Genomic DNA, 26,158 nt, shown 5'->3' on the forward strand with positions numbered 1-26,158 from the left:
TGAGATAGAGTCTGCATGGCGGCAGTGTCTTTGAATGCATAAGGTGTGCCAAGTGTACCACAAGTTGCAATAGTATTTCTTTGCTCTTTTGCTTTGATTTTTCGTGTCAGCTTGGTGTTTATGTTCTTTCACCTCATTGAAGCTGATACCCTACAGATGACTTCCTCAAACATGCCCTGACACAGCACATAGATACGTATTACAGTAAAATTACTAATTCACTTTTCTTTTTTCCATGTTGTTCTTTTTCCTCTGAGTGCACCAAACATTTCTGAGCATTGTGCATAAGCTCAAGTTTTGAATAAGCTAGAGTGTAAGCTGATTTGAAATGCGTTTAAAAAGGGAATAATATGCACACATTCTTCAACAGCAAATAAAAGGGCAGCATGATTTCGGGAATTAAAAGGCCTTTAGGGCATGTATTTGCTTTGTTTCTAGTATTATTTTGGTCATTTTCATAGACTGCTACATTTGAAAGCGCCAATTAAAATCTGTTGATTTGACCAGAAAAAATGAAAACTGTGGCATACATTTGAAATGAATAGTTAAGCTCCTGACCTCTTATTACTGTGAGTTTTGTAGTGTTTTGTAGTCGGTGGACCATGCAACTTTCCCTTGCTGTAATTACATAGTTGTCTCTATGCAAACTGTGTTTGTCTTGGTAGCAGTAAAATTGAAAGAAATCTCAGATACTAAGGGGAGGAGGAGAGGGACAGTTGCATCTGGACTTCTAAAAAAGAAAAAAAAAAAGGGAGTGGGAAGGGATGCTTACTGTTTCCTTTGGTATTACGTTAAATGCTTATTCGTCCTATGGAGGCTGTGTGTGCATCTTTGCTTACTCTGTGTATTCTAGCTTTTTTTTTTTTTTAGTACTAAAATACTGTGTCTCTCCTGTTCTTCCTCTTAAAGTGTTCTTTGTCTTTGGGGTTTCCAAATATAGCACATTTCCTTGAAATTACTCCTTAAGACGTAGTGTCACAGGAACTTTTTAAGTGGTGAACTCACCCCAGAGTGAATGTATATTTGGATATTATGGGGTTAGGAAAGGGATGAATCTCTGCTGTGCTTTGAGATACGTTTTTTTTCACACCACTTTCTCTAATACAGAGTTTTAAGATCTCAGACTCAGCAGGGCCTAATGTCCATAAACATTGGTGACATGTTTGCTGCCAGCTGGTGGAATATGATTTGGCTTAATAAATGTCAAAATAAGAACTCATCTTACTCTTCTTGAAGGTTTTATGTTGTATTTGTGAATCTTAGGTGTTCTGAAATACCTTAACAATATTATTGTTTGGGAACTTTGAACAATAAAGATTTGCTTCCAGATAATGTAGAAAGGAATATTTGTGGTGCTGGGAATGAAGCTACTGTTCTTTGTAACACTAGTAAAAAAAATGCTTTGAGAAACACAGAGAAAGAACTGCTTTTATTTATGTAAGTTCAGTTCTCCGTCAGGACAGAGTATTTTATGCAAGCATCTAGTGCTCTGCTGTATTTAATAATCTGTGCATAAAAATTGGTGTTGCAAAAAGGGGTTAACATTAAGTAGCACATTGCTTGACCAGTTAAAGCTGTGCATGTTAACTGTACCTTAATTATGATTTGCTCATATGAATGTTTATCTTGCTTGTTAGATATCACAAGAATGAAGAGTATTTAAATGCAGACAGATCCACACTCAATCCTGTGTTGTCAGGTTGTCTGTCAATTACTTGTAATACTGTCTCATCCTAGCAGACCTTTGGAGCTGTGGCTTACTTTGTTGGTGGATTACTAGCAGAAAATAAAAATCACCATTAATTGAGTGGTTTGTTCGAAGAACAGGTAGTACATACATGGGAAACGGCATTTTTGCTAAATAAAGTGGGAATTTTAGCAGTTTTCATGCGCTTCAAGGCATTGGGGTAGAAGCTGTCGTCAAATATATAGCTTGCATAACAAACTGTGCCATCTTCTCTTAATATTTCTGCCTTCATTGAAAAACAAATAAGATCTCACTTTCCTAGTTATTTATATTATAATAAGTAAAGTTCTACCAACTACTCTCCATGCTGTTCCAAAAGCTTCTATTTAGTTTAGATGCATAAACCCTTTTGTTTTCTTTGATAGATGAGCTGTTACATTCACTGTGCTTTGCAATGTCATTACATAATCCTCAGTAAGACTGTTTGCTTCATTAGGCTTTGGCATTTGTTTTAAAAAAGTTTGATTTTTTTTTTTGAGGTGATTGTTCTTTGAAAATGAGGAAAAGGAAATATAATGTGTTCTAGAAACTTTAATAAAACTACACAATAATATTGGCTTTGGGTTTCTGTACCATCGTGAATTGAGGAAGAGACATAAAATCTCTTCTACCCAGTCTTCGAATTCAATTAGTTTAGTTATGTTTAAATGTGCAAGAGCTGCTGAAGAATGTAAATTCTATGATATCAATCTTGTCATTATGGTTTTGAATATTTTTATTCTGTTTTGCTATGAAATTTAGCTCAGCGAATTGGATATCTACAAAAGAAAGTGATAGCACTTGCTTAAAGGTTTAGGTTTTCATTAAAACCTTCCACTGTTTTCCTTCCACTGTAACCTGCTAAAGCAGATGCTATTTTAGGTATTGTACTTGCTTGTTTGAAATAGAGGGAAACAGTAGGGAGGTTTCCTGGCTCTGCTCCATCTCGGTGCAGCTGAACTCTGGTGGGGTGTGCCATTCATTCTATGACTTCCTTCTGAGCAGAAACCATCAATTCTTTTATATCATATGGGATTCTCATTTTTGAGGTGGTGAACAAATGCATAGTATGGATGAAACTAGCAATCCATTTCACTCATCCAGGTTTCTGAAGGCAAAAAGGTAGTGTGAAAGTCCTACTTGCCCATTGTACGTGTGTGCCTGTCTATGCTTTAATTCATTTTCAAGGTTTTATTAGCATAAAGTATGGTTGAGACAGAGTTACTTAAAGTAGCAGTGTGCTGTTGCAATAAATCACCTTTTTAGGGAACTTCCCAATATGTGTTTCTAATACATGCTGCAAAGAGGAGTATTAATTTACTTCTGGAAAAAATATTTCATTTGAGGAGTGCTTAATGATGAGAAATTAGAGAGCACCATGGAGAAAATGAAAAAGTGTGTATTTTCTTGCACATCAGAATTAATCATTTCACGAGGATAATCATTTCACAAGGAATTAGCATTAGCTATTTGGTTGGCTGGCTGTAAGTCATTAAGCCATTACTGTAGCTGTTAATTAAATGTACATTTTACCTTAAAGTGAATCTATTTATTGGAATGGGACAAACAGCACTGTGAAGCTCCACAAAGTCTCTTTAGGATTGTAATGATGGCTGCGGCAGCAACAGTAACAGTTTTCGTCTTTGAAAGCACTGGACCATTTACTGCATGTTTCCAACCACACAACTTCCATCAGTTTGTGTGGGAACTGAAGGTGCGCAATACCTTGAGGAAATCAGTGTGGTACTATTAATGCTGAATGTATCACTGAATCAGCTGTGTTTTGGTGACACCCTTGCAGAGACTCAGATGATGTACTTGGGCTCATGGCTCCCTACAGACTGAGTAATAAGCAATCAGCATCTACCCAGTGTAGATGCTGATGCTTTACATTTTACCCAATGTAAAGTAAGTCCTACTTTAATATTGGAATCAGGTTGTGATAGGGATACCAACTTTCTTATCGTGAAGTACTTTGACAACCCAGGTTAGGATATCTGTACTGGGAATTACTGATTTTATCAGATAAATGCAAAAAATGATACTCTGCAAAGAGGCTCTTTCTCTTCTTGGGTATACCATGTATATCCAGGTTAAGAGTCATATCTTGGAGAGAAACATATGTACTTGTTAAATGAGTAGGAGAGTTCTTGATATTTCTGTGTTTAAAAGTAAAAATCAGGTAGCTAGTATTTGGTGCTGTGTGTTTCCTTGTTTGTGCACTGACTCATGGGAAGAGATGCAACAAACCTCGACTGAAGCTTTGCACTATGAAATGCAGTATTGTATTGTGGTCTTATCTGAATGTCGCTTTTTTTGCAAGAACTCCTGTTAACCTGTCCACATTTTTAATAAAAGAAGACGTGGCAAGTTTTTGAAGGCATGTAGATGTTTTTGGTATGACTTAGTTTGGTTTTTGAGAGATTAGGCTTAATATGTAGTCACAAGGGAGAAAAAATTGCTTAGCTAGCGAGGGTTGTCTATTTTATCAGGTTGGAAGGAGTAGAGAGATCCCACACCTAGGAGAACAGCTGGGAACAGCTAGGGCCGAGCATATGGCTCTCATGCCTAGTTTTTCTATCAGCAAATTACGGCTTGCAGTCTGGTTTATATCCACTTCTAAGGGTGGCCTGAGCTAATACCAGTTTTTTGTTTGGTAATGTAGAAGGCATTTTTCTCATATGACAAAACAGATTTTTGCTCTCCGTCTGGCAACCCAAAGATTTGATTTTAAGGTTCAAATTACATTGGTCAGAATTGTGTGGGCTTCTAACTGCTCCAGTGTGACCTCCCTTTATCCTAATGACAGGGTAAAGACCTGGGCATAAGTCATGTCATATTACATGGGGTTGGGGTTGCTGCTAAGCTTGCCCATCATACAGCTTCATTGCATCTCCCCCACTTCACATACAGATGATGGAGAGGCATTGCCTTCCAACCAGTGTCCTTGGGGAGGTTTGCGATTGTACATCCTACACGTTCTTAGGTTTTTACAGCCCCATTACTCATGGGGGGCGGGAAGTGGGGGAAGGTTCCCTGTTCATTAGTTTTAACAAAACTGTTACAGGCTTTCCAGACTCGATCATACTGTGTCATCGTTGCCATGCCTGCATCACTAGATCACATCTGTTCCTGAACTGCACTGCAGTAGAGGAATTTATAAAATGGACTGCAGCCACTTGATTTTTATCCAGACCGTGCTGGTGGTGGCACCATGGGGCTTCTGAAAGACAACAGTCAGCGGACACCCCTCGTGACATATCCCAAACTAACATCTGCCACAAGGGGAAGAAGTTTTGAGGGAGTGCCATTTTGTCATGTTTCCATATGGATGAGGGTTTCTTTGGGCTTCACTGCTGGCAGAGGACAAAATCCTTTTGCTAGGAAGCAAGTTATTCAGATCATCGTGACTCAAACACGAGGCAGAATTCAAATACTGGATTTTTGCCGAATTTAGGTTAGGGGAAAGAATCACTGTCTGAACAGCTTTCTGGTACTGACATAAAGATGCACAGATATTGATGTTTATTGTCTGTGATTCTCTGTGGTTGCACGTGGTGTCATTACAAACAGAAGGATTGATTTTCTGGTTAGGTGGTTAAATTTGTGTATTGTAATTGCTAGGATAAAATATACTGACTAGATAAAAATCTTTCTGGCAATGTGCCTTGTGTTCTGATGTACTCCAGCTGCTAAGAACTGGAAAAAATTATTTCCTATGTGATCAGTATCCTAAAGGAAATTTCACATACATTGTTAGATTCCAAATGGAGATGACTTTTATTTTTTGTAAAGTCAGCTTAAAACAAATTGTGCTACTCTGACCATTTCATTCCTACATGAAATGTCATTTTAGTGTAGTGCTTTCCTTCATTCATAGATGTATTATTAGATTCCAGGGGATGGGGGAAAAGGCAATCAGCTGTTTCAGTCATGATTAAAGACAGAAACTTTCTCTCACAGTTGTCTAATTTCAAAAAGTTGTTCCTTTATTCTTTCCAGATGGAAATAAAATTCTATATTGCATTTTTTCCTTCTAACTGAAATATGTAATTATATCTAGTAATGCAAAGCATTTTGTAAAAAAAAAAATAATTATATACATTTATAAAAAACAACAGGAAACAGATGTTAAGCTTAGAATGTTGAGACACTGTAAAGTACAATTATGCATTAGCCCATGATGTCCTTCAAGTTCTCTCTGGGATATTAACTAATAGTTTTATTAACTGATGAAATCTAGTATTCTGTGTGCAGTCTGTGGTGTGGGAAAATCTGTCAGCATTGACTAAGTATGACTGTTCAGCGCATAGCTGTAATTTAATCAACCCTATGTGGTAAAGTACTTCAGTATAGTTTTAGGTGTAGGAAGGATAAAAGGTAACTGGAACAATCTTACCTTAAAGCTCTGGGTTAGAATGTGATATTTATATCTGAACACTTACAGAGTTTGGAAGATTGATTTATCCAGATTTCTGATGTAATCATGCAAAACTTTTGTTTAGTTCATTATTCTGTTTCCTTCTGGACTGCTCACTCCAAGTTTCTGGTTATAAAAGGTAAATTTAACACCACCAGTGGTACTTAAAAGTGAATGACAAAGAAACAGTGGGTCATCAGGTATTTCTGTCTTGTGTTTGGTTTGTGTTAGTAATTTGTGTTCTGCTGAATTCACCAAGTTAATAGTTACGATCCTGAAGTACTTGGTGGGAAATCAGTTTCAGTAGGGCTTTTGATTCAGATCTGTGCCTGAAAATAGAGGAATATACTCAATAGGACTTCAGCGCTTAAAGCACATGCAGCATATTTTGTGTAGCTTTAGATATAGAAAGTAAGCAAAGAAAGGACTTCACAGTAGAAAGAGTTGTTTGCAACCTCCTCTTCTCTAGAAGGAGAAGTGTCCAGAACATACCTGAAACATGTGACCACAGTAGCTAGACTGTCTTAGGGTTTCCAGATACATAACGTGTGTTGTATGTGCATTTCTGATCTGTATGACTAGCGATTTACTTTCTAAAGAATGCAAGTTCTTTGATATTGAGGGACTGATGTGCATCTTTCTAAAACAAAATGATGCAGTGGAATAATCAATAATGTTTTTGAGCTTACAGTCATGGCTCTTACTGCATACAGGGACCTGTAGTGACAGTTGAAAAGTTCAGTTAGTTAATGCCAGGCATGTTGTGTCCTATTAGTACAGAACCAAGGGAAATGACTTTAAATGACAACAGTTGTGTTCTTAATCCTGAAAGATATCGACAACAGTGATTGCAGAAGCCATACAATTTCTTTTTTTTTTTTTTAAATGGAGGATAACTAGAAGAAGCAGTTCTAACTAAAGTCTTGTTTAACTGTGGCTGCTGAACACTATCGGTTTAGTTCCTCTTACAGGAAGTGTAGTTGAAAGCTCCCTCTTGGCCACATCCCACTGAAGGAGATCAAATGTGAGACCAGCAGGATTCTGCACATTACCGTAAGATAAGCAACTAGTGGGTTTGGGGTTGGTTGGATGGGGTTTTTTGAGATCCTCTAGATAGGAAAACACTTTTTAGATTTCAGGATTTAGTTTTCACTTTTCATACTTTGCAGCAGAATTTTCATTTTTTAAGGCAAGGAAGAGAGGAAGACAAATGAAACCAACATTTTCACATAACTAGAGAATTTCCTCACTTTTGTGACTTTAAAAACCAAAACTTTGTGGTAAAACAAGGTAGTTTCTTATTCTTTACTATGTATGATGTCTTTAACACAGGTAGATACAAGGTAGTTATGCTTTTCTTTTATTAGTTCCTGCTGGCCTGCAATGTGTGGCTAGTTTTGTACACAATTTGAAAGTAGCTACTATCATGGAAAGAATCAATCCCTATTTTAAGGTTAAAAAGCAACCCTTAAAAAGTAAGTGTTGTTTAGTATGAATGCAAAGGGGAAAGAACAAAATCTTAAATTTTTAAACATAATATTCCCTGTGTTTGTTTGGGGCAGAAATCTGTTTTTTTCCTATCGAATTTTTCTCAGCCTTACAAAAGCTGGAATAAAATAACACTTTAGTAGCTAGAAATTCTGATAAATAGTTTATTACCTTCAAAAAGAATTCACAAAGTGATCACATATTGAAGAGGCTGTTACTCAGAAGATGCCAAATTTGAGAGGAGTGAGAAAGAATTTTTTTTTTTTTTCCTATGTTGTAGGGTAAGTTGTTTTTAAGAACTTGACAGATTCAGAAACATGTTATGAAACTTGACTTTTATTGGTTTCTTATATCATAAATCTGTTTTTGAAGATTGAATGAAGTGCTTTGAACTAAGAGATGAGCAGAGTAATGGGCTTGTGGTACATAGCTTAGGTTCCAGCCCTTTTGCCATTTCTCATATTTTAGAAACATATTTTATTACTGATAAGCAAACAAATCACAGATGACTACTAGCATGCTTCATATAAACTACGTTTACAGTATTTTCTAAAGCTTAAGAGAGAAGGGAAGTTTTCCTAGTTTTGTTACTTTATTTTACAGAACTTGTTCTACGCCGTTTCATTTTGAAAATATATTCTAGCTAAACATCTAAAATTATTAAGGGCATAGGCAAATGGTTCCATCTGAAAAGGACACATAAAATTTGTATGGATGCATGGTGGCCTTTTCTTTACTCTTCTGTTCATGAAGCCAGCTACTTCCAGCTTCCACTGAGAACCAGGTTCACTGCACACAGCCTTTCTGTGCATCAAATTGTGTGCTTTCCATTATCAGTATAGTTATTACTGTAATGTTTAGTTTACATACCAGAGATACAGTAGATATTCCACTGAATAATGTAACCACTTCACTTAGACTTTTATGTAATAGGATCTTAGACAGAAACTTTTAAAACTGCTTTCAAAAGTGATTTGAGAGAGTTCAGGTTTTGTACACATGTTTGTTAGATGAAAGGTGTGTGTTGAGAGAGCTTTTTTTGTTCTTGCTCTAAAGATCAGTGCTTTTAAAAGGCGGGTACCTGAAAGTTAAAAGGCACGAGGTTGTTTACCTTCTCTTTGATCAATCTAGGCCAGCCTTGTAGAAATACAGAGAGAAAATCTAGATGCGTGACTAATACTGCTGATTAATGATCTGGAAAGAATTTGTAAATAGTTGCAACTTAACAACTAAATCTGGCAGCAGTGTTGTAAGACAGAATATCTATGCTGTCAAAGAAAACAGGAGAAATGGTCTGAGTGAGCCTGACTGGAGCATGCAGAATGCACATGGCAGAAGAGCAGGCAGTGCAGCACTCGGTCCCAGGCCGTGTCCTGTATGCTCGCTGCGCGGGGAGAAAGGGAAAACCTTAAGTGAAAACCTGGTTGTGCATGTAATATGGCTCTTTGTCCAAGTTCACTTATTTTTTTGCAGGATAAAGATTAACAGGCCGTATTGTACCATATTGCACACAATCTAGGTGCTGTTTTGTCTCAAATTTTTAAAATATTTAAACTTTCTTGCTAGACTGTATGTCCTTAATTGTGTAAATAATAAAAATGAAAGAAATGTGACCACCATATTCTATTCTCCATCTCATGTTTCATCACCCTGCCAAGCCTCAATCAGGCATTTGGTTTGGCTTTGATTTGGGGGTTTGTTTGCATTTTGCGATTACCTTTACTTTGTTTTCTTTCTGGCCTTTTGTATTTGTACAAAATGTATAACATCCTCTGTCTCTTTTCAAGTTGTCACTCTGCTTTTAGCTGCCTCCTGATTAATTCTATCCATTTTATTGCCAAACACTTTTAATTCCTGGAGTCTTATCTCTGAAATAACACAGGTAACATATTTCGGACCAGTATTGGAGCAGGTTTGCAAATGGCCAAATATACCTTAATTAGCAAATGGCTAACTTTAAGGATACTCCAATTAGAGACATTCTCATATTGATATCTGAGATCTTACTTGACTCTGACAAGAAAGCAGCTGACCTTTGCCATCTTCTGAAATTGAAAACAGCCAGTGTCTGAAAGCACCGACTTTTACAATATTTTGCCTCTAAAATTTTCTCTTAATTGGATAACCAATACTATATAGGGAATGTCATCCCTATCTCAAAGGAAATGCAGTCCCATAGCTTTCTTCTTATTTTCTTTAAAAACAAAATTGCTTCCAAATATTTTCACCGGTCCCTACTGTTTCAAACTGGGCCCTTGCAACTCAGTATTGTTTGGGTTTCAGAAGTATTACTACTGATACTTACCCATATATTAATTTAAAGGAGTTTTGTGTATTGTTTTCATAATGCTTTAAAGCTTTTTTCTTTTTTAATAACTCTTAGGAAATGGCGAAGATTCTCAATCATCCAAGAGTATATGCTTTTCTGCACATACCAGTCCAGTCAGCCTCTGACAGTGTGCTCATGGACATGAAAAGAGAATACTGCGTGGCAGACTTCAAACAAGTAGTGGATTTCCTTAAAGAAAAGTAAGTCTACTAATATTTGAGAAAATAATAGTGTTGGTTTCTTTGCAATGTCAAGAACATGCATCTGGAAACACAATTACTTGCAACTTCATAATTAAGGTATGAAAAAGAATGAGCTTCTTTAAGCTTTCAAAGTCTTTGAGTTTTCTGTAAGCCCCTTGATGTGGTTTACCCCTTTGCTTGAGCTTTTATAAGCATCTTAAATCTCTGCGTGACATGCTTTCAATTTGTCAATATTTTCCTAATCACTTTCAAATAATACATTCTTAAATTATTTTTTTATACTTAAACTACTATATATAGACTGCTTGAAGTTGAAGTTATGGAAGTCGTCTTTAATGTGGCTTTTGAGCATTGTATACATTGTGTACTGGAGATGATCCAGCTCCAGCAAATGTGAATGGGTTGGTTTGGGGTTTTTTTAATAAGTATTTTATGTCCTATAGCTGATGTACATTTACATCAATATAGTAATACTCTAATCTTGCTTATGGGACTGATGAGTTCTAGGATAATTTCAAAATTATTTCCTTCAACAACAGAGCTAATTGTGAGAAATAAAAGAGTGTATGGTAATGTGTTTACTTATGCTGACCTGAAGGTGAAAGTTACATTCACCTGCAAAGCTTTTGTAACTACAAGTAATAATTTACTATCCAAGGAAGTCTTTTCTTAGCTTTTAAAATTTAATAGTGACATTTTTTGATGGATATTTCTGCACCGATTGTCCTAAAAATAAGTGTCTGGAGAATTACTTCTGTCACCTTGTTTGGCTACTTCCTCTCTTTATCTGCTTTTTTTGTTGTTTGTGTTCTTGTTTTAATGAATTAAGGGTGGTGGAGTTGTACCTTTGACTCTTGAATTGCATTAAAATACTTGTACATAAAACAATCAAATTTTTGTAATGATTTTTCATAATCAGTTTTTCATGATCATTGAGAAATCCAGCAGTCTAGCTATGTGAAACATGTCATGCAAGAGCTGCATGGGAATTATGACACATAAGAAAGAAAAGCAAACTGCGACACAATAGAATCTATTTTGCAAACTGTATGTGTGGTTTATAGGGCATTCCTATGCATCTAGGACAACTGATGGAAATAGAGCTGCTTGTCTTCATACAGGTTGATTGAGCATTAATTTTCTACCCTAAACAATGCATATGAATTCTTGGCACTTAATTTTCATGTGACTATGGGTCAGTGTTAGTTTTTAATTAACAGATATATTGTATTCCCACGTATCTTAAGTAGGAACTGTGTCAGTTTGTGTCTTAGTTGACGTGAAGCTGATTCATTATTCTCTTCAGTAGTTTTAGCATTGGCAGCGATTATCATAACAGCAGCTGGATTTTCAATAACCTAGTATAGCTGGCACATGTTGGGGCATATGGGAATTTATTAAATCGTTCAGCTCTTGCACACAGAAAAGAGTGAATTCCTTAATATCCAAATTTAAAACAGCTGGTCATTGAATATACAGTAATTTATGACATAAGATTTTTCCTCAGGCTTTTTTGTAGTGAACTTAATGAAGAAATAATTGGTTTGATGTCTTAATTTTAAATAATAATAAACTTTCTTTATCCTGCTTATTAAGAAACTACCAAATTATCTAGTAGTTTCTGTTAGAAAACAGTCTCCAAATATTAAGATGGAAAATTCTTTGTACCATATGGCAGCAGGATGAGGAAGCTATGCAAGGCAGAGAAAATGTTGTGGATATCTGAACATGTGCACATCTGTAAAATTAATACTTTATTTTTTCTTTTGCACTTAAGAGCATAGTGTCTTCATTTGTAGTCTCTCCTCTTATGGCAGCAGCCAGCTATTACATTCCCATATAGATATTCCCATAAAGATCTCAGCACAAAGTTTGCCAGGACTTAACATTGCTGCAGACAACTCCAGAGCCTCGAGCCAGAATAGCTAAAATTAAATATGTGTTTGAACTACTTTAATAGCCAAAAGGGATTATTTCCATCTTCCATTTATCAAAAAAGAAAAATAAAACAAAAGTAGAACCCCCTATATCTCCTTTCTCTATTGCTAGGGCCATAAAGTCATCTAGAAGCTTCCTACGCAAAACGTACAGGGTCTTATCAGTAGATTCCAAATGGCACCTTTGTCTCTAAAACGTGACATCTGCTCTGATAGTATCTTCACCTAAAACTCTGTTAAACCAATAATTGTATCGGCTGACCTGCTGAAGAAGTAAAGCCACACATCAAGGTACTATATGGTTATCAGTTAAGTGCTTAATAACTTGAGTTCAAACATCTAAGCAAATAAAAATGAAGTACAGCAGGTAAAAAACGAAGGGAAAAAGGAAAAGAATGAGCCATCTCATCTTTTTGGTTTTGGAACCCCAAAGATACCAAGTGATTCCTGAATCTTTCTTTTCTCAATCAGGCCAACAAAACACTCTGGGACTTTTTTCTCCCAGAAGGAGGAGCAAATGCCTCTGGAGAGCCAGGAGTGATTGCAGGGGTATCTCCTTCTGGGAGTGGGGATTCATTTATATCCTGCTAAGCACAGAATGCCTTACAGAGAAGCTAGAGTTCTCCAAAGCAATTACTTTTTGTGTTGAAACTCACTTTTTTAAAAAAATGGAGCATTCTAGACCTTCTGAGACTGTGAAGTTAGACATGTCAGTTTTTTCTTCTCTTTGTGAACTCTTTCTTCAGGCAGGAACCCTAGAAATGAACTTTAAAAATGAATATTGATGTTCTAGTGCAGTCTTTTGATATGCAACACTTTGTTTTTTAGAGCCACTCTACCCAGACAGGTGACAACAAATTTTTGATTTTTTTTTGGTCTATTGATGAAGATCAATAGCAAAACGTATAGAATATAAAGCCAGAAACACAAGTCCATTTGACTGAAAAACTGAACTATAGAAGTCTTGTTTTATACTTTTTTTAGAAATTCCTTCTTTGATATTTTGCACATTTTGCACTGAAATTTCAGTAAATGCAAGTATTCAGAAAAATACTGTTGTGCAGTTGATAGGTCAGTAGCTGATCTACAGATATAATGTGTGTGTGTGTATATTTACTGAGGATTTATTTGTAAACTATTCTAGAGAGCAGCGGCATAAAGGAAATGAGGATACGCTGATTAATTTAGAAGGTGATCCTGTACAACTTGTACATAGTCTGTAGGGACTAGGGACTAGTGCCCCAGTCTGTAGTCTGTCGGGACTAATACAGTAGTCTGGAGGGACTATTTGCAAGACTGATGCCTGGATGAGGTATTAATTTCAATGTGTTTGCAACTAAATACAGGATCTTTAGAAATTGCTGCTTAGTAAATTTAATCCAGAGACCAATTTAGTCTTATATCAGAAAGTCTTTTAATTGTGGTGTCATTATATCAAAATGTGAGTTGTTTTTCAAGTGATCTCAACTGTCAAGATTCAGCATAAATTATATTTCTGAAAGGTGATGTTTATAGTTGCAAAAAGAGCAAGACTGCTTTAATTATCTCAAAGTTTTGAAACTTAATCCCCTGAAATTTACTTTAGCTGATAAAAGCAAACAATTGGCATATATTTTAGTTAAAGAAACCTGAGATCTGAATGTCATATTCTGTAATTGCTTGAATAATCAGCAATTTGTATATACCCATTAAAAAAATCCTTAGACTGGTAATACATTTTCCAAATTTCTTGTTTGCTGTTGTTGACCATACTATATTCTCTTACCTTTCTGGTTTGTGAAGCGATTATGATGATCATCAAAGTTTATATTAATCTTTCCCTATTACTGCCACTTGATAAGAGAATTGTAAAACCAAAATCTAGACAAATTAAAAAAGTAAGGAAATTTAGAGCTAGGCTGAAACACTATATCTTTTTGTTTTGGGAAGTAGCATAATGCTGAGGAAAAGCTGGGTTTGCCTTGCGGTTTGTTTTTGTTTGTGTTCTGAGATAGAAGCGTAATATTAATTGTGAGTGGCTGCTGCTGTTCACTTGAGATTGTCTCATAATTCATACTGGAAACATCTGAGCTTTCCAGTATCATCTGAAACTGGGGCTGCGAGAGAGGAGAGCTGCAGCTCTGTCAGGCAGAAAGTTCTGTTCTTTTTTGCACTATTTCTCTCTTCTCCATTAAAATCAGACCTACTAGTAAGCCTGTCCTAGCCTCCATTACTTTTAGTGGTAATCAAGTATTGATTTTTCAGTGTATGTAGATACATAATTACATGCAGTTGGAAAAAGAAAGTAAAGGACCAAAAGTAAATGTGTGCTGTGGAAAATAAATTGCAGGCTTGGAAGGAGATACATCACTGAGGTGTAAACTCAAATCTTAGTTGCCCAGCAATTACAGACAGCTGTTGAACGTCTGAAGAAATTGGAAATACTGTCCAAATTGAGAGAATGTGTTGTATAGTCCTTTGGGACAGCTGGCTTCAGGGAGGCTCCCTTCTTCCCGGTTGCTTCACAAGGAGTTAAGCCAACAAATGGTAGCTTCAGCAGCTTCCTAGGCCACCTCTTAATTCTGTTTTTGAGGATTTTGAGGGATTCAGCAGTGACTGTCTCGTGTTTCTTTTGATCTGACCTGACTTTTGTCTCTTTTGTTGCAGTGGCAGCCAGGCTGCATCTGCTTGGATGTTTAGACAGGCTGCTTCAGGGTAAAATGGTGTGGCTGGGAGCGAAGTGGACTCAGCTACTGTCTCCTCCCAATCATGCTGTGTATCCATTTTAGTCTTAGTTTTTACAGCAATATTTGAGTGAATCAAACTTTTCATAGTCCGCTTTCTTGATATAATTTTGTCCAGTATGTTTCAGTATGGCTGCTCTTGCCTTTCTGAGCAATTTCGCAAGCAATAATTTGTTTCCCAGGTTCTAGTCTTCTGTTGTGACCTTGTTCTTATTCTGGGCATCGTAACACATACCATAAAAGCTTATGTGGGCAATCAGCTGTTTATCATGGTCTCTGTCTGTATTTCTCGTGCAAGCGAGTATCTTGCCATCCAGAAGTCTCCTGTTAGAAAATTTTCTCTATTTTCTAATAGCTAATTTTTTACTGAAATAATGAACAGAGAAGAAATATCTTCCCAAAAGCTTGTTTCTAAATACTATTATTTGGATGATCAAGAAAATTCCAAACACTGTAAATAATTTGTAACTGTACATAATTTTCTTCTGAAAGATGTCCATATAGTAAGCTCCTGAACATTATTAAGTCCACATTGAAAGATGAATGGCTGAGTCATCATCAAATTTGCAGCTATTCCAGACAACTTGCAGTTTTGAAACTATCCAAAGCCTTGTGGCAGTAGTATTGTCTTTATCACATTATCGTGCCAGTTATCAAAACTAGAATTTGAAGGCAAAGAATACAATGATTTTAAAATAACCATTTACTGGGTTTATATACATTTTTCTACTCACTTCCAAAATGCAGGTAATTATGAAGTAGAGTATAACAGCTCTCGCTTTTTTTACAGCATGAACGTGTTTCATTTTCTTTCTGAAAATGCGCTTTTGTTTTCTCAGAGAGACATTGCTGAGCTCATTTTGCAGATGTGCAAATCGTGGCCCTAACAAACCGTGACAAGTCTTTCAGATTTAGGCTTTTTTTAATGGGTTTTAGTACATCTGTTCTGTCAGTCTAACTACTGCAAATGCAAATGTCATCTGTTTAAAATCCTTATGACGTTTTTCTGCTAAGAAATTGCTGAGTGTATTTGGTACTTATCTGTAATTTTATACCTCAGTCTCTAGACTCTTCTCTTTACTCTGTCTTTTGTCTGCACTTGGAGTCTGAACTAATCACTTTACCAAATGTGTCTCTTTTTTTTTTTGGTGTTTTAAATGAATTGAGTGTTTGTAAAAAGTACTGAATTAGCACCAAAAACTAAAACGTGGAGGTCTTTCACCAACAGACACAGCACAAAAGTAGATTCAAGTTTGTGTCTAGACTTCACCCTGGTGATCAATGGTGATGGTCTACAAGCTCCTTTTACCACAGGATTAGCTGTCTTTAGGTGCTGTGAAATTTAAATTTGGGCTTACATAAAGCAGTTGCTAAACTTCTAAGTCTTCCTGCCTTGCATTTGATTCACAAGGTCATGTAAAGAGATATAAGTAGGTGAGAGGTTTCAAAGGTGCTGAACACTTGCAGATCCATTAATTTCATTAGGATATTTTGAATATTTAGTGTTCAACTACCTAAATTTAAAAAGTATATTTTTCTTTGGTACTGGCTGGGGAGAGACAAATGTTAGGCATTCCAGGATAGCTTTTGGGGTTTTTTTTTGCTGTAACATTACTCCAACCAAGCTGAATGTTATTTTAGGAGGGCAGTCTTTCCATTTTGGCTTGTACAGCACTTCTTTGCCCTTTTCTCAGCAAATGCTACTGTACCCTTATTTTCCAGCAAGGAGATATGCTGAGGAGATTTCCTGGAGGGGGAGTGGAAGGAGGGAAGGAAGGTCGCTTTACAAATATCTGCATCTTTTTAATCTCCTGTCTTCACTGTTCTACAGATTGTTGAATCAGATTTCAGTTAGTTCATGGAGAGACCTCTTACTGCCACGGTTCGCATAATTAGATCTGTTACCACTTTATAAATTACTAGTCACCATTTTATAGCATAGTCTTTCATACCAAATGCATCGAGGATATCAGAGTTTTCTGGGCTGTAGGCTCTTAGTTATTCTGTTGCTTGTACATCAGGATGGCAGCTGCCAGAAGCGCATGCTTTTTTCTACTTTTGGTGGTCCCATGCCTTGTAAAGTGTGACTATTAAACTCCTTCTGTAACAGTGCTGGGGGAAAACATCATTTGCTGGAAGGTGAACTAAAACCTGCAGCTGAAGTTGGGGTAATGTGGAAATCACATTAGACTACTTGTGGTTGTTATTTGTAGAACTTTATTATAGGCACTTTAAAAAAAAAAAAAATCTGTTAATGAGTTAGCTGTGGGTCATCAGTATTGAACAACATGAATGTTCATCAAGTTCATTTTACAGCCTTCACTTTCTTATATGTGCATATAGATAAAGAAATTATTAAAGTTTCTGGCTGTACGACTGAAAAAACCCAGCCTCGTCTATGTTAATTATAGCTTGACAGAAGTCTTCTGAAAACACACAGAGTATAGCAAAAGTTTTAATGACACTGACGTCTAGAAGTTCATGTTTTCTTTTTTCAGACTCTTAAAGAGCAACGAAAACCATTTACGTTGAAATAGTGTGACTTTTTCCTACTGGGAACACTGTTTTGTATCTTACTATACAAAGAGTTATTTACTCTAAAGAGTATACAAATAATGGTGTAATGGGTTCTCTGAAGTTTTGAGGATGTTTTCATAAAAGTAGTTACTTATGTTTTTACTTAGTCATGTACCCACAAGAAGAGTTGGGAGTAAAGCTTGTGTAGTATTTTTACACTAGATTCTGTGCTTAATAACTGTAATTAATATAAAAGACAAGCTTTTTGTTCCCATAAGATTTTTTTTTTTTTAAAACAAATATTTGATGTTTCACTGTTATGCTCATCCTTCTTACCTGTTCCTTCCAGTTTTTTCTTCCAGCCAACTGAATTCAGGTATAAATGAGTTTGTAAAATGCATGGGCCTAGAACTGTTCCATAAGGAATGTGACTGAGTCAACTTGGAGGACTATAGCACATGTTGTAGTAGAACTAATTAGGGGTAGTACAAAAATGAGAAATACAGAATGGGGTTTAAAAAAACCCCAGCTCTTTGATATGTGTGGAAAAGTAATGCTAAAAGCCTATGGGGGTATCTCTTCAACAGTTCACAGTGCTCGTTTTTCAGAAGCTGTCTTTCCTAAAGAGAATCATACCTTTTTTGATCAGGAGACTTGGAGTTTCAATGCATGACATGGTAACAGTACCCTTTGTAATAAAGGGGTACTTGTTTTCTGCATATGCATATCCTACAGCTACAGTATGTTACCCAAATTCACAGTAAGAGTATGGCTGCAATCCCCATTTTCCTGTGGCTTACTCTGTTACTGGTACATCTGTCAGAGTGTTGTTCATGTGCTGATCACACTTAGCCTGAGGACGTACACATGCAAATACTGAAGTCCAAATTGAGTCATGCGATGTGATGTTAACATAAAGTAATTCTAAAGTTACAGACTGCTTTGAAGATTAGATGGCACTAAATGTAAGTTCAACCTATTTATTTTTGGGGGAAGGTACTGTTTAGGAAACTATTATTTCAAAATTTCTGTATACTCCGTAATTTTTGATATGAAGTCTCTTCAGCTTCTGGAGCAATTCAGTTCTGCATACTGTCCTGTTTAAGCAGGATGTGCACGGTGCTCCTGTTTTACAGAACTTTCTTCTAAATAATACACATGTTTTTCTGGAGATAGAGAATCGTTATGAGAGGGGCTTTTTTTTTCTGGCTCTCCTGCTACAGTTCCACTCCCATAGATATGCATAGAAACTGGAGGGTGAAGCCTGGCAAATAAAGTGCCCAGGGTGAGCACCGCTTGCTGAGTGCAGGCTTAGTGGGCAAACAGGGTATTCGCACTGTGGATGCTTTGAGGTCACAACACTGTGATGTTTGACCAAAGTTTGGAGGAATAATTTTTGGAATGGTTGCTGGAGAGAGAAGATATGCTCCTTTATTAAATGTAAAAATTATTTAGTCTTATTATTATACTTGTCGTAGAAGCTGGCTTACTTTTTTTACTAAATGTAACTAGTAAAGTTGTTTGGAGCGATACTCTCTGTACGTAGTTATGGTTAGGCTTTCCTTTTTCTGGGCAATCTTATCTGCAGTTTTCTTCTGCAAAATCCTAATGGGAGTATTGTTAGACAATAGAGTAGGAATTAGTAACGTGCATCCAATTCCCAGTTTCTTAAGTGTAGCAAGATGGTATCTTTTTTCTTTTTCCTTCTCCCCCTGAGGGCATGTGAATGTGGTTTTTTGGAAGTAATGATATAAAATCTGTAGTAAGGTTAAAAGGAAGGAATTGTAAGCGTCATCAGTATTAGAAATGAGTCGTCTTAAAACATTTAATATTTATGATTTTTAAATGCTTGGTTTTACTTACTGAGATACTATATTACTCTTGCATTTTAAAACAAAATAACTAAAATCACTTCTTTGTTTTTGCTATATAAATATTGTCATTGTGTTTCAACGTCTGGGTCAGAACTTAGAATGGAATTGAGGGGGGAGTCTGATTTGTTTTTAAAACAATAATAACTTTAATTCATGTTTATTTGCTTAATAACAGGTTGATTTGACATGTAATTCTCAGTTTTAATTTGCTCCTGAGTTTTTAAGCCTATCTGAACATATCTTAAGATACTTAAGTATTTATTGTGGTAACATATTAGTACACATACAAATCCAAGACGCATCATGTGTACACCTTATGGTGCTCAGATGTGAAAATTCTGATGATGGTATTAAATGTTCAGATTTGATACATTTTTAAAAATTAAGTATTTGTTAATTTATGTGTACATTTTTCTGACTTTCAGCATAGTACTAGGTAGTAAATGAATTTTGTAAGCCATACCATGTTGATCATGTAGAACAATATGGCACAAAAGAATTTATGATGAAGGTGGTAGTTGGCCAGCTGATAAGCGCTGATTGAAGTTACATTTGTGTCAAGATTTCAGGGAAAATATGTTGGGAAGAATGATTGAAGAAATAAAAAAATGCAATACTTCTATAGCTGATCAGTAACTTTAATGGTTATTTTCTTTAACTCTAAAATGCTTAAATAAAGAAAACTAGTAAGTGGAAATATGCAAAAGTTGTTAAACCTCTTTAAACATGTAGCTACGCAATTAAAACACCGTTGCGTGCAAGAGACACAATAATTCTGCTCCCCAGAAGTTTTCTGTTTACATTGATTTGGGGACTATGATGCAGATTGCTTTGGGGAAGCTCAATTTTGTATTCATATGCACCTTATATTGGTCTGTAAATTGTACTCATGAGTTGATGATTCACCTCTTTATAATGAACATGAAATTTATAGTTGTAAACTGCTTTTTTATTACATGGCAAAGTAATGGCAAACCTGACGTTTTAGAAGGTTTGTACATAAGAGTAGTGGCTATAGCAGAGGAAAGTTTATTTTCCATAACTGAATCGCTTATCTCTTGCACTTGGAATTTTTTTGTCTTTATGTTTTGCTTCTCATCGTGATGTAGAACTCTCATTTTGTTTAGTAGGAGAAAATGCCACAATACAACTGTTAAATTACTTTATGATAGGAAGATGATATTGCAAATATGGTCGTATGTAAAGGCACAAGAAGCAATGTAAATTCTTTTCAATCCACTTACCAGAAAATTGTGATTCAGATGCAAGTTCAAGCTGGAAAATAAGTTATCGTGTCCAAACACCTTACACATAGGAGAATATAAAGCCAGAGTGTCTCCATTTCATCTTAAATCTGGAGAAAATATTTATTGGCAAAACCCAGAGTTCATAGAAATTAATTGTCTTGCTGTGTCAGATGCCTCCCTGCTTGGCTTTTGAATGAGCCATGACCCTTAGCAGGAGAGACGACTTCTGAGATGAGAACGTGATTCCGTACAGACTCGCAGTCAGCTCTGGAGTAATAACTTTTGGACATTACTAACCCCGACAGATTTAAATCAGTCTCCTACAAGAAACTTTGTATTAAAAACAAATACTGATCTCTCTGAACTATTTATCTCCATTGAAGGATTTTTGTTGAGTCAAATTTCAGCGTAAGCCTTCAATTTATTTACAGAAGCAGTAAACACCACATCTGAAAAATGGGTCGTGTGTTCGTTTGTAGCTCTACTGCTGAATCTGTGTGTGTATGTCCCACAGTAACTAGTCACAGTTATTTTTTAGCCCTAGTGCTTGATGAGAGATCTGCTGTCTGTCAGGGACTGGCTGTTTCCAAGACTCTGCAGAGAGCGAGAGACACAGACAAGACTATGGGTTCAGGTTTGAACAATAGACTGGCATGATTTCTCTGCAGTAGTGGAATGGCCACTCCCACACTGTTGACTTAAGTTTTTGGGAGTACTTGACTCACATACTCAATCCTAAAAATTGCTAAGGCAGCCAGCTGAACTCTGAACTGTAGGCAGCAAACTATTTTTCCATGTAGCATATTCTCTTGGGCCTCCCCCACCTCTGTTAGACCATATACCTAGAAACACTGATTATATAACACTGAACGCTTGAAGAACCAGACTTCTGTTTCATTTCACCTACATCTGTCACTTATTGTGTACGCCCATACTTTGGAACGGAGGAAAAGAAAACGTGTGCTTTGCTTAGTTGCGTTAATTTCAGTTTGTAATTGTGCGATTGTTGACATTGATTGTAAAATCCTAACAGCTGGGGAAAAAACGTAGCAGTAGAGATTCCTCTTTTTTAATGGTATGATACTTTAAAATGTTTGTTGTTTCAAAACCAGAGCAAGCAAATAGAGTTTCTGTTAAATCTCCTTTTAATCTTTGCTTCCTTCCTGTTTCCTTACCAGCTTGATATCTTACTTTAAATAGTTCTTGTAGTACTAGGCTGTAACCGCTGTGTAGTGTAATGTATTTTACAGTCAGCCAAGAATGATGGCTTGGGAGTTTTGCGACAGCATTGTATTGGCTACCGGGGTCTTCATATGAATTTGAGTCTGAAGCTTACTTTCACCATGGTTTATGATGATCTTGTGTGATAATTAGAATAGGTGTGAGAATAGGTGAGAGGAAACAGACAAAGGAAAATTGGAATTTAAATACACCAAAGTGGAAAATACAGGGGGTGTTTTGTTTATTTGGTTTGGGTGGGGTTTTTTTTTTTTGGTGGCTGCATTTAGTAAGTACAATAGGTATGCCTTAATTTTGTGTGTGTGTGAACATTGTAGGTGCAGCAGTGCATTGTAATTTAGATGTTGTGGGAGAGAAGTTTTGTTTAACCAATATAGTTATCAGCAGAAATATGTTTAAAATCATTTGTAAATGAAACCCTGTAGAGTAAGGAAATAATCTAAATTTTTGGGCATGATTTTGTGACTCAGCATTATACTTGGGTGCATGCAATGTTATGGAGTCACTTAACTTTAGTTAAACATCTAAACATTTGACTGTGGTCACAAATTATGGATTTAAACACAGCACTAATATTAACTGTGCCTCAAGTTCTCCTAAGACTAGAAGAAGGGGAACATGTTTTGGATATCTGATCCTCAATGCAGAAGCTCTTATAGCAAAATTTTAAAAGCTGGCTTGAAATGTTAAAGTATATTTAAGTCACTAAAATAGATATTACCTAAAATGATTTTCTGTATCTTTCAAACAAGAGGAGACATTTTCTAGCCCTAATTCGTAGAGCACTGTTTTATAGTGCAGAGCACTATTTCAGCATTGACAACCTCATGTAATTGAAGCCAAATATCTTTGTAAGTCATTCCACTTCCTAATCGGTGTTGTTCACACATGCTGTAGAACAGGGAAACAAAGTTCAAAATATTTGGCTTTTTAATTTTATTTATTTATCTGCTTTCTTTACACAGTTTAATGTGTACCCATGCACGCGGATATCATCTTCCCTTAGTTTTTATGTTAGGGCCTGCACAACTATATGTATGTACCTGGGAGACTGTTGAGAGTCAAGGTTCATATCTCACACAGCAGAAGGTAATTTTAACCTTGTATTCTCCCATGGGTGTATGCCTGCGATCCCTGGACAGTTAACATTAATTAGAAATTATCAGGAATCAATTGTGCTTCCCCTGGAGGATGATTTTTAGCACAAATTTAAGATGAAAGAAAATGAGAAGCTGTGTTACTGCCACTCGTTTGGATTATTTCCTTACCTCCTTATGATGGTAAATAGTCATCAAATACTTGTTAAACTCCGCAACAAAACTATTATGAGATTTGGAGGCATTTTTTGAATGTTGACAACTTTGAAGCGTTTTGCTGAAATTTAACTACTTTCATATCTTTTATAGGTGACTTTGTATTAACCCCTCTCAGCACATATCATCCAAACAGAATATAGGTTAAACTTTACTGTTTAATTTTCCATATTTTTTGCCTGTCCTAATAAGCAGGACAGTTCTAAATCTGAATACAAGCCGGTTTGGAAACAGGATTGTTCCTCCATTCAGTACATGTCTGATTCAGCCCATCTGCTCTAAAAATGGTAACAGGTCGTACCTATCAGCTACCTACCAGTGTTCTATCAACTTTTCTGTATATTAGATTTAGTTTTTAACTTGAAGCAGGGTGACTATATGTCAATAAGACATTAAAAAAAATGGAGCTACAGGTATAAAACCAATTCATACAAATTGAAACAGTTCCCAAACTAAGGAATCACAATAAAAATCAGAAATACACGTATATGGAAAATGTTACATATAATGAAGAGAAGTTTACATCTGTGGCTTAATTCAAAATCCAGTGGACACAGTAAACAGAAGTTATAACGAATGATGTAATTTTACCATTAGTAACTGAATTTTTGTACATTTGCCTTTCCAGATCACTCTAGATTTATGACATAGCATACCTCCTCTCCCCCAGCAGCGCGGGGGACAGGGAATGGGGGTTGTGGTCAGTTCATCACACGTTGTCTCTGCCGCTCCTTCCTCCTCAGGGGGAGGACTCCTCACACTCTTCCCCTGCTCCAGCATGGGGCCCCTCCCACAGGAGACAGTCCTCCACGAATTTCTCCAACGTGTGTCCTTCCCACGGGCTACAGTTCTTCACAAATTGCTCCAGCGTGCGTCCCTTCCACAGGGTGCAGTCCTTCAGGAACAGACTGCTCCAGCGTGGGTCCCCCACAGGGTCACAAGTCCTGCCAGCAAACCTGCTCCAGCATGGGCTCCTCTCTCCATGGATCCACAGGTCCTGCCAGGAGCCTGCTCCAGCGCGGGCTTCCCACGGGGTCACAGCCTCCTGCTGTGGTGTGGGGTCTCCTCCACAGGCTGCAGGTGGATATCTGCTCCACCGTGGATCTCCATGGGCTGCAGGGGGACAGCCTGCCTCACCATGGTCTTCACCACAGGGTGCAGGGGAATCTCTGCTCTTGCGCCTGGAGCACCTCTTCCCCCTCCTTCTTCACTGACCTTGGTGTCTGCAGAGTTGTTTCTTTCACGTATTCTCACTCCTCTCTCCCGTCTGCAATTGCTGTTGCGCAGCTTTTTCCCCCCCCTTCTTAAATATGTTATCCCAGAGACGCTACCGCCATCGCTGATGGGCTTGGCCTTGGCCAGGGGCAGGTCCATCTTGGAGCCGGCTGGCATTGGCTCTGTCAGACATAGGGGAAGCTTCTAGCAGCTTCTCACAGAAGCCACCCCTGTAGCCCTCCCCACTACCAAAACCTTGCCACGCAAACTCAATACCCCTTTCTGCAGAAAAAAAGTCCTTATTGCCATTTATCATAACCTACTTTGGACTTTGGTGAACAGAATAGTTAGTGCTTTGCCAGAGTATTTTAGAGTGCTGTACAAAGAGAATATCTGAGTTGTCTGGTTTTTGTCTTCAAAAATGTTAAAATTTGATATAAGATTGGACATGATTGTGTTAAGATTTATGCTCCTGATTGGTTTATGTCTTAAATATTCTATGGAGTTATGTGGTAATAAGTCATAACATGATTTTGTGCTGTTGGCTACCTAAGATTACTTAGTCATACTTTCTACAGAATGCAAAATTATTTGAGGTATTTTGAGGTCTTTTATCATTATGAGAATAGCAGAAGCTGAAGTCTGTTTTTTAACATATGTTTTCACAAAATACAGCTTTTACTTGACAGTATTAAAGTGAAGTATGGTAATTATCACATTAAGTGAGATAATATTTTCGTGTTTTCATTAATAATGCAAATAAACATTTTTTTCCTCAAGGAAAATGTTCAGCTAATTCTTTAGAACAAAAAATTGTTTCATTGATTGAACTAAATGTGGATTCAAACTATGATTATGTTTATGCGACAATAGTGGCTGGAGACTTTTTATTCTTTTTTGTAATGTAGCATCTGTAGGGAATACGGTCCAAGCCTCCTGTCCTTTGCATAGAGTTTGAACAGAAATTAATTGTTCTTTCAATTTGACTTCTGGTTAAGTTAGAGCATCCTGCTTTCACTTGTTAACTCTGTCACAAAAACTTGTTTCACATTCACTTTAAATCCTCTTCTAATACTTTTGATGAATTCTTTTTATTAGTTTACCCTTTCATTTTTAAAGTTCTAGCCTGAGGTTTGTCCTCTGACATGCTGGGGTTTTTTTCCTCGAAACAAGAATGTAATTTCTGACATGGTATAGATTTGACTTTTCCTATTTGCCTCAAAGTGCTTTTTTTTTTCATTTTCTGGTGGACATTCCTTTGTAAATAAATAAACTGCCTTTACTTTCTGAGAGAAAAACACATTGCAGCTAAATATCCTATCTTTCTGATAATTGAGCCCTGAGCCAGAACCTTGCAATGGCATCTTCAGAGTATTTACTTACTAAATTCAGTGTATTTTTTTGTCAAGGAAATCACTCACAGTCCAAGTTCTCAATTACTCCAGTAGCACCTACATTGGCTCCTCAGAAAACCAAACTTGAGGGCTTCGGTGAGGCGCAACCCCAAGGTGCAAGAATGTGTGTTCTCCTTATGCAGCTTTCTGCTACGTTCCTGAGACTTGAAGAAGGCCCAAAGAAATGTTTTTGCAGTGGGAAGTGGTATCTTTGCGAGTTTGATAGATACTCATAGCCCATGGCTATGCTGAGATCCCATTGTTGGACACTACAGGCTGCCATAGGTAACGCAAAATTACCTTTTTCACCAAAACAAGTTTGTTCTGGAATTATTAGCTGTGATTCTGGTGCATAGGATTTTAAAATCTTGCACCTTTCTATCCACCTGTCCACAAGTACAATGGATTTTAGGCCTTTCAGTATCTTTTGGGAGTTCACTAGAATCCTTGTCTGTGAAGATAGCTTGTTCTTTAGCTGGAATTAAAAAGGGGATTTGTGCTCTAATGGTTGATTCTCCTTTTGTTGTTGTTTT

The 26,158-nt window shown here is 36.8% G+C and overlaps 1 protein-coding gene across 1 annotated transcript in view; it reads left to right on the forward strand.

Moving 5' to 3' along the window:
• CDKAL1 (CDK5 regulatory subunit associated protein 1 like 1) overlaps window positions 1–26,158 on the forward strand; it is a 430,322-nt gene that overhangs the window by 269,478 nt on the left and 134,686 nt on the right. The window contains exon 11 of the mRNA XM_050891512.1: window positions 10,018–10,163. Within this exon, the coding sequence (XP_050747469.1) occupies window positions 10,018–10,163 (146 nt within the window). The remainder of the gene's footprint in view (window positions 1–10,017; window positions 10,164–26,158) is intronic.

Source organism: Gymnogyps californianus, chromosome 2 (assembly GCF_018139145.2).
Source record: "Gymnogyps californianus isolate 813 chromosome 2, ASM1813914v2, whole genome shotgun sequence".
NCBI lineage: Eukaryota > Metazoa > Chordata > Aves > Accipitriformes > Cathartidae > Gymnogyps > Gymnogyps californianus.